This window comes from Equus quagga, chromosome 11 (assembly GCF_021613505.1).
Source record: "Equus quagga isolate Etosha38 chromosome 11, UCLA_HA_Equagga_1.0, whole genome shotgun sequence".
Classification (NCBI taxonomy): domain Eukaryota; kingdom Metazoa; phylum Chordata; class Mammalia; order Perissodactyla; family Equidae; genus Equus; species Equus quagga.
In genome coordinates, this window is record NC_060277.1 from 57,741,581 (window position 1) to 57,754,489 (window position 12,909).

At 56.2% G+C, this 12,909-nt stretch overlaps 1 protein-coding gene across 10 annotated transcripts in view; it reads left to right on the forward strand.

Moving 5' to 3' along the window:
* EPN2 (epsin 2) overlaps positions 1 to 8,582 on the forward strand; it is a 79,977-nt gene extending 71,395 nt beyond the window's left edge. For 6 of the 10 annotated variants that reach the window (XM_046677866.1, XM_046677865.1, XM_046677867.1 and 3 more), the window contains exons 6-9: positions 344 to 517; positions 1,043 to 1,129; positions 3,200 to 3,415; positions 5,746 to 8,582. In XM_046677866.1, coding sequence (XP_046533822.1) covers positions 344 to 517; positions 1,043 to 1,129; positions 3,200 to 3,415; positions 5,746 to 6,044 — 776 coding nt within the window. In that variant the 3' untranslated portion in view covers positions 6,045 to 8,582. The remainder of the gene's footprint in view (positions 1 to 343; positions 518 to 1,042; positions 1,130 to 3,199; positions 3,416 to 5,745) is intronic. The other 4 variants (XM_046677873.1, XR_006890867.1, XM_046677872.1 and 1 more) reach the window with 4 other exon arrangements.
* The last annotated feature ends 4,327 nt before the right edge of the window (positions 8,583 to 12,909 follow it).

Consider the following 12,909-nt stretch of genomic DNA (forward strand, 5'->3'; position numbering starts at 1 on the left):
GGCAGGCTTGAATTGAGCTCAAGGAGCCTTTTGCAAGACCATGTGTGGTGGGGAGATTGGAAGGCTTCTCAGCTGTTTCCCCTCTCGTCCCTTTCTTGGGGCTGTCCAGCTAGTCCTGGCCCAGCACACCCCGCAGCGTGGAAGCCCCCAACAGCTGTCGGCCCTGGGCTTCAGCTCTCTTTACCATTGCTGCTGTGGGACAGCACCCTTTGGGTGGCTGCCTCACCAGACACAGGGCCCAGACCCCAGTGTGGCTTGCATGGCCCAGTGTCTTTTCCCTTCTCATGCCTGATGCCCAGAACTTTCTGAGGGCATCTCTGAGCTCTACCCCACCTTCCTACAGGTGCCAAGCCAGCTGCCTCTATCGACCCGTGGGGGGTGCCCACTGGGACCAGCACACACTCCATCGCCAAGAGCTCAGACCCCTGGGCAGCCCCGCAGCAGCCTGCCTCCAGTGCTGGGAAAACAGCCGACGCCTGGGCCGCAGCCTCCACTGCCAAGCCTGTGTCCACCTCTGGTGAGACCTCACCCTACCCAGCGGCCGAGAGCCCCTTTGGGCCCCAGTGCTTTCCCCTCTCAAGGCTCCTTGGCATGGGACCTGCACTTGCTGCCCTCCTCCCTGATCCCTGGATGCCACGTGCCCAGTGTAGGGGGTGAGGTATCAGGCTCTCTGGGCACCCGCACCTCCCTCCAGAGGGGGCCCTGGGCAGGCTGCCCGCCAGGCACTCCTTCCAGTAGCTTCCTACTGGCCCTGTCAAGCTTCTAGACCCAGCTCAGATGTGTCACCATTAGCCCCCTGTTCAGTTTGGGGTGGGGGTGATGGGAGCGGTGGCAGATGAGCACCCCACACTGTGCACAGGGAGGCCAGAGACCCTGGCCCGGCCCCTCCCCCGCTCCCTCCCAGCTCCCCTCTGGCTCTCCACCCTCTCCCCTGAGGCGGGGAGCTGCCCCGCCTGCCGCTGTAGACTGGCAAGCAGAAGCAGAGAGCGCAGAGAAGCCAATCGTGGTGCGCCCACGGTCACTGGCCTCTCATGTCGCCTAGGGGCCTTTGATCTCTTCAGTAATTTGAATGGTACAATTAAAGATGACTTTTCTGAATTCGACAACCTCCGAACTTCAAAAAAAACAGGTATGTAAAGGTGGTAGTGCTTTCCACAATGTCCTGTGCATTTGACAACCCAGTTGTTGTGGAAATAATCATCAGCTCCCCAAACCTGTCAACTTCATGCATTTTCTTTGTGTTTTGATCTTGGGAGCCAAAAGAGTCTAGTTGCAAGAATTCACACATCAGCAGAGAAAAGTCATGTGATTGAGTTTTTCTTTCACTCTCTCCTCGTGCTGGGCCCCGGGTTTCCTGGCTGGGTCACTCTGTGTCTCAGCATTGCTCCCCTAGGGCCCCCGTCTCCCTGCAGAAGCCCACTGCCCTGGCCTGCCCAGCACGGCCGCCACCCCCAGGTCGGAGCCATCATTTCTCTTCACCTTCCTCCTCCCAACTTCCCACTGCCCAAAGGTGCCACCATTTCCAGACAACCCCGGCTCTGGGCGTGGACCCCGCATCCCTGCCCACCCGATCACCCCTAGGCTGCCACTCATGCTCAGCCCGTCCAGGAGACCCACCATCAAGTCTCCAGGCCCAGCTCCTCCCCTGGGCGCCCCGGTTTGGGAGGGGCTCAGGGTAGAGCGCAGAGGGCGGAGGCCTGGACGCCTTCTTCACACATCCCTAAGTGGGGCTGGGGACAGAGCTGGGCAGCCTGTGTCCCATCTCAGGGCCACCCCTCCTAGCCACATAGAGCAACTTCTCTCCTTTCTCTTCCTCTCTCTGCTTCTCCCTGTGCCCCCCACCCCCCACCCCCTACTGCCTCTCTCCCACTTCCTCCCCTCCCCCTGGCTGCAGCCACAGGCCTGGCTGTTCCTGGTCTAAGGTATGAGCAGGCTGGCACCACTGACCAGCTCCTCGGCCCCTTCTCAGCTCAGGGGACCAGAGGCAACTTAGAACGTGCTGCTTCTTGTATTAATAAAGCAACAAGATTCCGTGTGTCTTCTCCGCAGGCCAAAGCACAGCCTAGCTGTCCTTGCTGCCCTCCGTCCTCAGTGAGAAGGCACGTGGCGTCGCCGCGTGAACATTCTTCCGTGGACGTGGGAAACCTTTGCCCCAGTTCTAGAAGTATTCCATGGTAGAAAATGTGGAAAAGTCTATGGGAGAAAATGAAAATCATCATTAATCCTTCCACCTGCCCTCAGCACTGTGTTTCCTTCCAGTGTTTTCTCTGAGCTCTTCCACATGGTCTCTGTTCCACCAACACTCAGATAGAGTTGAATGCTGCCCCCCTACTTGTATGGAGTAACAGGATGAAAATATTTTCTCATGTTGTTAAAAACTCTTTAGAAAATATTTCATAGCTATGTAGTATCTCTTTGTATGGCTCAGTTATAATTTAATCATTAATTTTGGGGAGGGCATTTTAGGTTGAATTTAAGTTTTGCTAAAGTAAATAATGCTGTGGTGAACATCTTTGTGCTTAAATCCCTGTTCACATTTTGCATTATTTCCCAAGACTGGATTCCTAGAAATGGGATTACTGAGTGGAAAGTATGACCATTTTTAAGAACCTCTATACCCATTGCCCCGTTGCATCTTGGCAAAGCAACCACATTGCCACTGGCCTGGCCTGTCTCACACACCCTCTATTGGCTGAATTTTAAAAAATAATTTGCTTTCTTTTTAACTATCAAGAAATTCATGTTCATTGTGGAAAATTTAGAAAATGAAAACATAAAAACCGTGAATTACCTGTGCCCAGCCACGCACCCAGAATAACATCAGAACGACCTCCTAAGGTGTTTGCAGGGCTGTGCTGTCAACTGTCCTGCCCCTGCTTTCTCACTTGATGTTTGGTGCAGGTCTTGCTCCTTGTCAGTGAGTCCTCTCTTGTCCCTGCGCTCTGGGGTTCGGTTATGTGTTTAGTGGATAATGGGACCTGCCCTGTGACTGTGTGTCTTTAGTTTGGGGCTGTTGGAAATGACACTGCAATGAACATCCCCATCCTCTGCACAGCTCTCGTGTCCCCCAGGGACTCGCATGTCTGGGGAATGGCTGTGTTCTGCTCTGGACGCGCCTGGGGTTGGCAGGCTTGGGTGCACCAGTCTCAGGGCCCTGCCCTCCAGGCTCACCATGCCCATGTGTGTCTTTGTCTTGTAGCCGAGGCGGTGGCCTCTCCGCCATCCCAAAACAATGGAACTGCAAGCCCTGACCCCTTTGAGTCTCAGCCCCTGACCGTCGCCTCGAGCAAGCCCAGCAGCACCCGGAAAACACCCGAGTCCTTCCTGGGCCCCAACGCAGCCCTGGTGAACCTGGACTCACTGGTGACCAGGCCAGCCGTGCCAGCCCAGTCCCTCAACCCTTTCCTGGCACCAGGTATGCTCGCTTCCTGGGGCTTCCTCTAGCTGTCCACTCTTCCTGAGAATGGGTTTGGGGCAGGCCTTAGGCCCCAACCTCTCCTCTACCTCGAGGGGGTTCCTCCCGCTGTGTCCCACGTGAGGGCATGTCCCATGTGCGGGCACCACACTGAGTGGTGCGCCAGGCCTCGGGCTGTGAAGTAGGGGAGCCAGCAGGGAGCTCCTGCACCAGCTCTTCTGCCTCTCTAGGGCCTTGTGGGCTGGGGCCTGAAAGCTGCTGTTCAGTTAAGGGGGGCTGGAAAACAGCCCCTCTCCTCAGTTGAGCCCACTGAGCAGAAGCTGCTCCTGACTTGGTGCCCCCAACCAGGGAGACCCTCGAGCAAGCACCAGTTCTGGGTCAGCTGGAGGAGGGCGGAGCTGGGGGTGAGGGAGAGCCAGGGTTGGCCCCCCAACATCCCCCCTTTTGGGTGGAGTGTAATGGGGCCCTTTGGCGGGGCCATCCTCCAGGGACCCAAGGATCCTCACTTGACCCCTGATGGCTGGATTCTGCCTTGTCTGGGGCCAGGAACTCCACCCTCCCACCCCCTAAATCCATCTTCCTGCTGGCAGGCTCTGTCTAAAGATCTGCTCTCCACCCTGTGGGGCTCCATGTGGGCTGCAGGACAAGCTTCCAGCCCTTGCTTTAGTGTCCAGGGCCCTCGTGGCCCGGCCCCACCCCTCCTTCTCTCCCTGTGTGCTCAGACCCTCCTAACGTTCCTCACGCACATGCCTTCTGTTCCCTCTGCCGGGAGTGTCTCCTGTCTCTTTTCCAGCGGGAAATCAGATCCGTCCTTAAGCACCCAGCCCAGACAGATGCCTTCCTCTTGGAAGCCTTCTTCCTTCCCCAGATTTCCCAGCACGGCCTTGGGCTCCCCAAGGACAGGAATGTGTCACATACAAGGTGTTCAGCCTTAGACCTGCCCCACGACAAGGAGATCTGAAGATCTGGGCCACTGCCCTTGATAGAACCCTACAGAGGAAGACCCAAGGACTGAAGTTGGGGACTGTAGAGCAGAAGTGGGGTGTGTGGAGTGCCTGGCTTCCACTCAGCCCTGCCATCCTGAGGTGGCTAAGGCTGTGGTTGCCCTCAGGGGAGGGTGGCTTTATGGCTCCTCACTCCCTGGGTGGAACTGGATTAGAACCCAGGTTCCTAAGCCAGCCTGGAGCCCCGTCCCTGCCCCTGGAGGGCGCCTGCCTCTGCCCAGAGAGCCTTCAGGGGCCCTGCAGAGCTCCACCAGCAGGCTGTGTCCATCGGCAGCCTCCTCCAGGGTCTCAGGGGTGCTCTGTTAGGGCCTTGGGGCAACTGTGCTGTCTGCAAACAGTTCGTGGTCCCTGGGGGCTGCAGCCAAGGTGGAGGAGGTTTGGGCAGCCCCGCTGGACCTCCAGGGCCATTCTCCAGGCCACCCAGGTCACTCTGGGCTGTCATTTGTCACGTGTGGGGTCCTGGCTCAGACCCTTCCTAGTTGGGGGGCCTCAAGCAAGTCACTGTCCTGCTCTGGAGGCTCACTTTGCTTGTCTCTAACCAGGGGTGATCTGCAGAGCCCACTTCCTAGGGTTACGGGGAGGGGCTGACGCAAGAATGTCAGTGTGCCCTCAGTGGGGCCTGCTCCCCGCAGTGTGGCGCCGAGTCTCCTGCTGGACAGCCTTTGTGAGCAGGGGCTGGGCTGCGTTGGAAACTCACTGCTTGCAGCTCCTATGTTTTTTGGCAGAGAATCAATAGATGTTTTTGCTAAAAGGGGGAAAAAGCTTTCTGATCAGTTCTGGAAACACTGGGTAAGACAGAGCTGCATATGCTTCATGACTGCAGAACTTCTCAGAGCCTTTATTATGCCAGGGTCCCAGGGTGCAGCACGGAGACTGCCACTCTCAAGCCACACACTGTAGTTCCCACCATCCCCTTTGCTCTCCTCTCTCCCAGGCACCTTGGTCACAGAGCTTGACAAACAGAATAAGGGAGCAATGCCAGCTGTTTGTGGCTAAAGGAATCCTGGGGTCCAGCCCTGAGAAGCAGCTGAAACCCCACAAGCCTGGCATGTTCCCAGCACTGCCTCGTTCAGGCTTTGTGACCCTGGATGAGTCTCCTGGCTTCTCACAGCCTCAGGCTCCTCATCCAGACACTGGAGACGTGTTCAGCTCGCACATGGGCCTGCTGTGGGCGCTGCAGCAGAGCAGGAGTCAGGATGCGCCCAGTCCCTGCAGGGTGGGCTCCCTGAGAGCCTGTGCTCCCAGTGGCTGTGTGCTTCCAGCCCTTGCACTTGGGCATGGATGCTGTTCTGACTCGAGCCACTGCCCCTCCTGCTCTCTCCGCAGGTGCGGCTGCAGCTTCGGCCCCTGTCAACCCCTTCCAGGTGAACCAGCCCCAGCCACCAACGCTGAATCAGCTGCGGGGGAGCCCAGTCCTGGGGTCCAGCACGTCCTTCGGGCCTGGCCCAGGTGTGGAGCCCATGGCTATGGCCTCTGTGACCTCCACGGCCTCACACCCAGCTCTGGGAGCCAGCAGCTCCTCCCTGACGCCACTGGGCCCCACCACAATGAACATGGTGGGCAGTGTGGGCATCCCCCCATCGGCAGCTCAGGCCAGTGGCACAACCAACCCTTTCCTTCTCTAGTGCCCGGGCCTGGGACCTGCCGCAGAGCGAGTGCCCAGAACATCTCTGCCCGAGGGTGCTGAGCAGGGACTGTCCTTTGTGGAATGGTATCTCAGAGTTGGGGCGGCTATGAGGGATCTCCAGTTCTGGCCCCCTGATAAGGGGTTGTCTTTACAGCCCCGACCCTCGGACTCAGTGGCGGCAGGTTTGCTGAGACATCGGACACAGCACGCAGGTCTCCAAGCCTTCTGAGGCGGCCTGCTCACCTGTCCCCCGTCTGCAGCCTGCAGCACACGGGAGGGTCCCTGCCCCAGCCCGGCCACCCTCACTGCTGCCTCCCATGTACGGGGTCCTGGCTCCTGTGCAGATCAGCTGGCGCTCTGGGGCCCTGGACGAGGAGGCGGGAGTCCTCAGTGTTGCCCTTGCCCCCAGCCTCAGCCTGAGGGTCTCTGAGCCACTGCGTCCACCCAGGACTTGGGACGGCCACCTTGTCCTTGCCCCCCAGCCCTAGCAACACCCCAGGCAGTCCCAGGTGTGGACAGAATGAAGTGCCGGCTCCGTTAGACACTGACCTTTTGGGGAAGTGGTTGTGTATATTTTACTTTTCTTTGACTCGTGTGTGAGTTCAAAGTAAACACTCAGCTGTGGAGCGACTCGAACTAAGTCCACTAGAGCAAGCTTTAAACTCACCCAAGCGTAACCCTGCCACGCGGCTCTATGCTGGCATCCGTTTGCACAGTTTCATATTTGAGTTTGCAGAATTATCTAATAGTCTTTTTTTGGCTAATATTTTTATAAGGTGGTTCTTATTTAACTGTCTAGTTTTGATAGAATTTACCAGGTCTGGCTGAATTAAGACATGGGCACATGTCATGTTAGTGGTTTAAATCCTCTTATTTATGGTTTTAACTCTGTAAGAAAATTTAAATAGGAAGAGACAAAAAAATGCCTTATGGAAAAACTAAAGCAAATTCTTTATAGGGAAAAATATGGGAATTTGATTACACATAAAAGATGATGTTTATTTAGAAAGAAGACAACAACAGCAACAAAAAATCCTAGCCTCCAGTTGCCTTTTCCTTTCTTTAACTCCCCCTCTTGGTAAATTACCAAACGGATTGACTTTCAGCCTTTTGGGCTAGATCCTAAGAGAGAGGCTCTTCTTACCGAGATACCAACATCAAGAAAGTTAAAGAAAACAATGTAACGTATGAATGTGACTCACCAGTTTGTATCAGCGAGTTCCTTTTTGTAACTGAAGGCGTGCACGGATTGATGAGGACTTCGTTCACAAGGAAAGCTGAGTGGAAGAGACGCCTTGAACCTGTGTGTCTCTGATCTCCTGTCTCACTCCACGCTCAGGGTACAGATGGGGACGGTGAGGAGACAGCAGTTGTCTGGGGGGCAGCGGCACTTCTGGGCCCTTGGCTTCCTGGGGGATGGCCTCGGGGCTGGGACGAGGTGAGGGACCAGGGCTGGCCCTGATCCACCCACCTGCTACTCCAGTCACACGTTGTAGACTTAAAAATAATCATCTCTTATTTTGGAGAGGAAGAAAAAAAATCATTCTCACACAATGACTTAACAAATATGCACTAATATTACCGCCCTCTCCCCACCCGACCCACCACTGTCCAGCAAGTGTTAGGTCACAAATCAGAGACGGAAACAACTTGCTTCTCCCCAGGGAACGTACCTCCCCCGAGTCCTGTGTCCGGCCCGCTCGCCTGGCAGGCGTTCCAGTCTCACTTTCCACCGTGGACTTCTAAATTCAACTCCAAGGGCAGCTGACCACCTGGTGGTCCCTCCGAGGGGGGACGGGGCTCCTCCACCCCTCTCTCTGGTTCCAGAGAAGATGGACCCTCAGCCCTGGGCGCGGGAGAGGTGTAAAACACCAGGAGGCGCAGGCTGATCACAGCTGCCCGCTCAGGCCCTCTCTTGCTGCCTTTGGGAAAGAGCTCACCCGTGCTGCCCCGGAGGCTGCCAGTGGCTCCAGGAGCCACCTACCCAGAGCTCCTGCCCAGCCGTGCCTCTGCCAGAGCCGGAGATGTGGGGCTGGACCGTGCGCTCTGAAGTCATTCACGGCCTGGCCTCTTCCGGCTTGGGGGAGGGTGGAGCAGGGTGGGACTCGGGGCAGGATGCTGCCCCAGGGAGGTGCTTTCACTCAGATGGTGCACCCCGACCACCTCACAGTCAGCAGACCACTCGTCTCCGTGGGGCAGTGATTCTTTTGTAACAGTCAGGCTCCTCCTGATGTGACTCTGAGGCCCCATTACAGCCACTGAGCCACCAAGGCCCAAGAAGACTCCTACCCCACCTACTGGCACAGGCCCCTCCCCAGGCGCCTTGACCCTGTTGCCCGCTGCACTGATCGTGAAGCCACCGGCCGCTGCCATGCATGTTGTACACATGCCATCGAGCTCCCTCCTCAAGGGCACCGTGGTAGCGGGGGTCACCAAGCTGTTTTCTCAGTCCCAGGGGCCGGTGGCTGGTTTTGAACTTGTGTTGACTATTGATACTTATTTACTGTATAAATATAATTTATCATTTGTATCATGATGCGGTGTCTGGCTGCGTCTTTCCCTCTCCCCGTCTTTATCAATCCCACACACAGGAGAGGGGTGGGCAGGCGGGGGAGCCGGTTCTCTGGAACCCAGCTTGGCCTGCAGTTAACAAGGCCACTGCCCGGTCCTGGTGCCCACAGGGGCCTCTGAGCATCAGGGAAGGAAAGAGGCTAGAAGGCAGCCCTCAGGACACTAACAAGTGGTCTGCAAGGGCAAGGTGGTGCAAGTGCTGGTCATAGTCCTTTACCCTGTGCCATGGCCTTGTCGTTGGGTGCATTTCACCACCCATGGACTTTGGGCTGAGCCACAAGGTTTGCTTAGAATGAGGTGTAAGTGACAGCCTGCCAGTTCCAAGGCCACGTTTCCAGAGCCCACGGGCTTGGCTTCCTCTTCCGTGGCCATGCCGCCAGAAGAGCTTCTGCTTGAGAAGCTGCCCGGCTCACCTGCATGTTCGTGAGAGAGTGACCGTGGGAGCCACTGACTGGGGCAGAGGACCTGTCCCCTTTGGAACCTGTGATCAGGGGAGGCACAACAGCTGAAGGACAGAAATTTCTTGCCAGGCAAAGATGGAAGAGGTGCTCCGATCGTAGGAGAGTGTAGCAAAGGCAAGGCCGGGCGGAGGGAGACGCAGATGGAAAGGTGGTGAGGGAGGCGGGGGCCGGCGCGCAGGCCTCTGCTCTGGGGCTGCCCTGCACACCCACGTCTGTGCTCGACATTTGGCCTGGTGCCCACTCGGGGAGCAGGACTCAGTGGGGGATCTGGGGGGGTTCGCCAGAGACTGGGTCAGCCAGGGGTCCACTTTGAGGCCAGGTGAGAGGTGTGTTCGTCCAGGTGCTCTAGCTTACACTGCAGTAACAGAGCACATCTCAGTGGCTTCACAAGTCAAGTGTATTTCTCACAAAGTCCAGCGTCTGGTTGGGCAGCTCGCCAGTGATTGGGGACCCCAGCTGATTTCATCTTGTGACACTGCCACCTTCGAAACACAGCCCTGAAGGTTGCCATGGAAGGGAACAAGTGAGCAGAGGGAAAAGTGCTCGAGATTTCCTAGGGGCCAGGCGTGGGAGTGTGTGGCCTCCACCCTTGTCCCAGTGCCAGAACTGGTCCCACGGCTCCATCTAGGTGCAGGGGGGTGAGGAAGTGCTGGCTGCCTCTGTGCCCAGGGGGATGGGAAATGGGTTTGTCACAGCTGGCCCTCTGGTCACCAAACACGTATACACGAAACCACATCCCCTCCCCCAGGGGAGGCCTCCTTGTGGCCTGTCCAGTCCCCTATAGAATCATGAGAGAAAAGAAATGGCGGTGGTTTTAGGCTACAAAGTTTTGGGGTGGTTTGCTACACAGCAATAGAGAACTGGAAGCCCACACATAAAATTCTTCCCTAGACATGAGCCTGCTTTATGTCCTTGCTGCCTTATCCCCAGCCTTCTTTCAACCTGATGGGAACTACTGTGAGGCGTTTGGGATTACGGTGGGAACGCCACCTTCTTAATCAGATATTTACCAAAAGGCTGAGTTACTCGTCCAGATGAGATGAGAAGTCCCACCAGGCCTTCATTACTCAAAGCATTCCTCAATCTTCTCTCTTCCCATTTGAGTTCTAGAAACAGTTTCCTTTTCCAACCTTTTGACGCCCAAAATTTTTGGATTCTATTTATTTCCTGTCATTTCTGTTTGCAAACTGGCCAGTTCTTTCCTGAGCTCATCTCTTTACCGTGATGACTTTCCACATGGAGCCAACAGTAGCCACCGCACAAGGCACACCTGCCATCCCCCTCTCCTGGAGCTGTCAGCTTAGCAGGCACGTGGCCTCCTCCAGGCTTAGCACAGGGTCTCACCCAGAGTTCTGTCCTGCTGTCCAGCCTTTTCTCTCTGTTCTTCCTGCCCGCCACCCCGCTGCTAAGCCAATGCCACATGCGTTCCTATTGGTTTGGTTTTGGTCATACCAGATACCCACTCCTGATAATCAGAATAGAATGGGCTCTGCAGGAACAAACGAGCCACAAACTCTCTGGCTGAACCCAGTAAAAGATCCTCACTCACAAAATGCCCATTGGGGATATTCCTGGCAGCTTGGTGATCCAGGCCCCAGGATGTGCCATGGTGGAGAAGGAAGAATGAGAAGGATGGCTCATGGGAGGTTTTAAACTGGTCAGACCTCTAAGTGGCAAACATCCTTTTGACCCACATTTCCTCAGCCAGAGCTCACACGGGGACCCACCCGGATACAGGGGCCTGGGAAATGCAGTCTTCCTAAGCGCAGAGAAAAAGGAAATGGGCCGGTGAGCACACAGCTTTGCCACAGCGGAGAGCGGAGAACGGAGCGAACAGCAAGTGAGGGGGAGCTTGGGGGCCGCATGCCTTGACTGTGGCTCCTGTACATGGTCACAGATCTCCACCCCACTCCCCAGTTCCCAGACGCAGCAAGCGCATGCCCTCAGCCTCCAAAGCCTGGCTATGTCGTCCTGCTGGGACTGGGAAGAGGACGAGAGAGCTTCCCAGACAATGGGATCTTCCTGTACCTTGACGGGGACGGGGGTGCATTTGTCAAAACTCGGGACGTGGTACACTTAATATTATGCATTTCATTCTATGTATATGTTCCCTCAAAAGAAAAAACACACCTAAAAACAAATACTGAGCTCCAGTTACTGGCAAACATGCTGAAATAGGCAGGAGGCGGACTGATGTCTTTTTTTTTTTTTTTTGAGGAAGATTAGCCCTGAGCTAACATCCGCTGCCAATCCTCCTCTTTTTGCTGAGGAAGACTGGCCCTGAGCTCACATCCGTGCCCATCTTCCTCTACTTTATACATGGGACGCCTACCACAGCATGGCTTGCCAAGCAGTGCCATGTCTGCACCTGGGATCCGAACTGAGGAACCTTGGGCCACCGAAGCAGAACGTGTGCACTTACCCGCTGCACCACCGGGCTGGCCCTCTGCATCTTAAAATGCACTAAAACAGGATGGATTAATGGAGAGATGAGGAGTTGAGATTTGGAAACACAGTACAAGAAAGTGGTAATCGTAGCATCTTGGGGGTTTGTATATGAGTGTTTACTGTAAAGTTATTTCAACTTTTCTATTTAAACCTTTTAATAATAAAATGTTGAAAAAATTAAAAATTAGAAAATTAAACGTAATGAGAAGAGGGTGAGTCACTACGTCAAAAGTGCTGACAGGCGGTACCTGTGACCTGAGACTTGCACATGGACTTGACAGGACGGTGTTTCTGGGCAGTGACAGGGAGAAGGCTGACAGGCACGAGGGGAGCTGAGGGACAGGACACAGCCCCTCAAGGCGCTGCGACACAACAGGCAGAGATGTGGCGCAGCACGCGGAGGGTCCAGGGGCTTCCTGTGGGTGGCGGTTCTGTAGAGGAAGAGCACACATGCAGAGGCCAGCGCAGCGCGGAAGGGGAGGAGCCGGGGGAGCGACTCCTGCAAAGCCAGAGGGCCTGGATCTCGTGCACTGTGATGGCAGCCTCAGGCAGGACCACTGGGACGGGGGTGTCCCACAGCAAATGTGGGCTGGTGCCAGAGGTGGCGGTGGGAACACGAGGGAGCTCTGTTTCCATTTCCTCGAGAGCACTCGGCTGAGGGGAGGGGTAGTGGAGGTTTGAAGAGGACAAACGGTGTGCGTTTTTCTCCGGGAATGCGGGAGAGCTGACTAGGAAGTAAAGGGGACTGCTTGGGAGCGCTGATGGAGGCCTGGCCAGGGCCTAGCGGGCAGCCCTCCTGCTGGCCACGCTCAGACCATGCCGCGGCCTTAATGGATGGCCAGCCTTCACGAGGACTGAGGTTGGCCAGAGGAGGATAAAGGGCCAGAGGCACAGGAGCTGAGGGTGTCTGAAGGGAAAGTGCACAGTAATGGCAGCTGAATTCAAACTTGGGCAGGGAGGAAAGGAAAGGAAGGGGCGACAGTCCGCACAGAGGGGTGTGTCGGTGGCTTGGAGGAACTGGACGGAATGGAGGACGGTGGAAGCGGGGACCACACAGGGAGGGGGCTGTCTGGGAGACGGTGCTTGGATGCACATTCTCCAGGCGACGGTGTCATTGGTAACGAGAAGCAGGCTCTGACCATGGGAACGGGCAGCTGTTGAGGGGCATAGGGCAGGGGAGAAGGCTGGAGAAGAGGCCAAGTCGTGGGAAGGATCATCCACGTGGACAGTGATCTTGCCAAAATAGCTGGAGGAAAAGACAGGCTGTCAAGCCTTTGGAGCACCAGGGCACAAAGCTGGGGGCAGGGCTGGAGTGCCGCAGGCGGCACACGCTTCGGGTGCCGAGATGACCAAGTGAGACAAGGGCAGAGCAGGGCAGTCCGT